The sequence below is a fragment of the Plasmodium reichenowi genome, chromosome 14 (assembly GCF_001601855.1).
Source record: "Plasmodium reichenowi strain SY57 chromosome 14, whole genome shotgun sequence".
Classification (NCBI taxonomy): Eukaryota; Apicomplexa; class Aconoidasida; order Haemosporida; family Plasmodiidae; genus Plasmodium; species Plasmodium reichenowi.
Genome location: NC_033659.1, coordinates 860,600 through 863,126, shown reverse-complemented (window position 1 = coordinate 863,126; position 2,527 = coordinate 860,600). Strand labels below are relative to the sequence as shown.

Here is a 2,527-nt window from a genome sequence, read left to right as displayed (position 1 = left end):
AAAAAAAAAAAATAAAATTATTTTAATGATATTTTTATATTTTTTTTTTTTTTTTTTTTATTTTTTTTTTTTTTTTTTTTTTTTTTTTTTTTTTTTTTTTTATAATTTATATATATAAAACTTTTTAAAAAAAAAAAAAAAATGTAGGTGAAATAATTTTTATATAATTGACATATGTTTATAAAATGGATGAATAGAATTTATTATCTTCAAAGATAATATTTTGAAAATATTATATATATCTCATAATATATATATATGTATGCATATATGTATTTATTTATTTATTTATTTATATGACGATTATATATATATTTTTTTTTCAATTTAAATATATATATCACGATAAAAATATTATATATATATATATATATATATGTATATATATTTTTTTTTTTTTCTTTTTTTGTAAGATAACATAAATCATTGTATACATATATAAAGTACATTATATATAAAAATATAACCGTTTCTTCTTTTTGTGCTTTACATAAAATGGAATATTTTTCCTTGGTTTGTTTTATTATGGTGATGTTAAAAATATAGAGACGCCTCACGTTGAAATGTTTAATATATATATATATATATATATATATATATATATATGTATATATGTGTACACCCTTTTTTGTGTTAATATATTTTTAGCTAGCGTTGAATTTTTTTTTTATTTCTTTTTATTTCTTTTTCTTTTTTTTCTTTTTAATGTCTAGAAAAAGGAAGGAAGAATTAAAAATTTCATTTTATATAATTAAATATGGATTTATCGTTTATACCAAAAGAACTTCGGGGAAAAGACATCTATAAAATTCTTGGGTTACATATAAACGATTGTAATAACGAGAATGCAAAAAATATTATAAGAAAGAAATATTTAAAAGCAGCATTAATTTTACATCCTGATAAAAAAGAAGTACACCATCAAAAGAAAGAAGAAGAAGAAGAAAAAGTGTATGCTGAAAATTTTGCTACGTTAAAAAGTGCATATGAATTTTTATTAAATGAGCATTTAAGAAAAAAATATAATTTATATTTAGAAAAAAAAGGTAAGGCAGTTAATAATACACCTGTTAATAATACAAGTCTTAAAAGATACTTGGATAAAAAAAAATTCCTTTCTTTTAATCTTGAGAAACTTAATTTAAAAAAAAAGTTAGAAGAAAAAGAAAAAATAGCTCAAAGGCTAAATCAACATAATAGTATATCAAAAAAAAAAAAATTAATAATAAATAAAAACAAAAACCAAAACAAAAACAATAATGATAATCATTATAATGATGAACAACACAATTTAAAAGATATTAAAAAACAAAATGAAGCCTTTATGAAAAAAAATAAATCGAAACATTTTTACAAAAACAAAAGAGAAATCATAGATCAAAATGAAAAAATTATTGAAATTTATTTAAAAAATTATCAACAAAATGTAAAATTATTACAATCATATATAGACAAAAAAAACATCCTCAAGTTTTTTATTAACTTTAATTTTAAGAGGTATTCTTTAAACTTTATTAACCACGAGGAACATGACACCAACTTTGATAAAAATAATGATGGTAATAAAAATGATGATAATAATAAAAATAATGATAATAATAAAAATAATGATAATAATAAAAATTATGATAATAATAAAAATAATGATAATAATAATGACCAAGTTAAAGTGGGGTATTTAATTTTTAGTCATCGTTTTGAAACCATACGAGCATATTTACATTACAAAAATAACATAAATGAAATTAATAAAAATTTTATTTTAAAATTACGAGTTCCATGTGATCAAAAAAAAAATAAAAATTGTAAAAAAAAAAATGGAAATGAGGATGAGGATGAAAAAGATAATATTGATAAAATTATGAATGAAATGGTAAATGAGTTAGACAAAATCTTTACATCATAAAAATTTTTTAAATATATCGAATTATAACAACAATATATATATATATATATATATATATATATATATATATATGTATATCTTTATTTTTTTTTTATGTAAAAAATATTATCCTCTGTACATCTCTAATCACAACTTTTTCTTTGTGTGATTTTATATGTACCTTTATTATTTTTTTTGTAAAAGTGCATATATATATATAAATATATTATAATATGTACCCTTTCATCTGACATATAAATATTAACATATAAATATTAACATATATAAATATTAACATATATAAATATTAACATATATATATTAACATATAAATATTAACATATATATATTAACATATATATATTAACATATATTTATTAACATATATATTTATTTGTATTTATTTTTTTGTGTTATTTATTTTATTTTTTTTTGGGAAACTACTTTTAAATATATACGCTATAAATTAATGGTCATTTCTACAAGGAGAAATATATATATTTTGTTATTAAAAATATTATATACACATGTTATAATGTAATTATCCTCATCAACATATATACAAAATATATATAAAAAAAAAATATATGTATATATAATATATATATGTGTGTTTACATGTTTTTTTTTTTTTTTTTTTTT

General features: G+C 16.3%; 1 protein-coding gene across 1 annotated transcript; it reads left to right on the top strand.

Annotated features, from left to right (window-relative positions):
• Positions 1-757: 757 nt before the first annotated feature.
• On the top strand, positions 758-1,906 carry PRSY57_1421600 (DnaJ protein, putative; the record flags this gene model as incomplete). Its single annotated transcript, XM_020115290.1, has 1 exon — positions 758-1,906. One exon carries the CDS (start codon positions 758-760, stop codon positions 1,904-1,906), a length of 1,149 nt encoding a protein of 382 aa, XP_019969947.1.
• Positions 1,907-2,527: the final 621 nt, after the last annotated feature.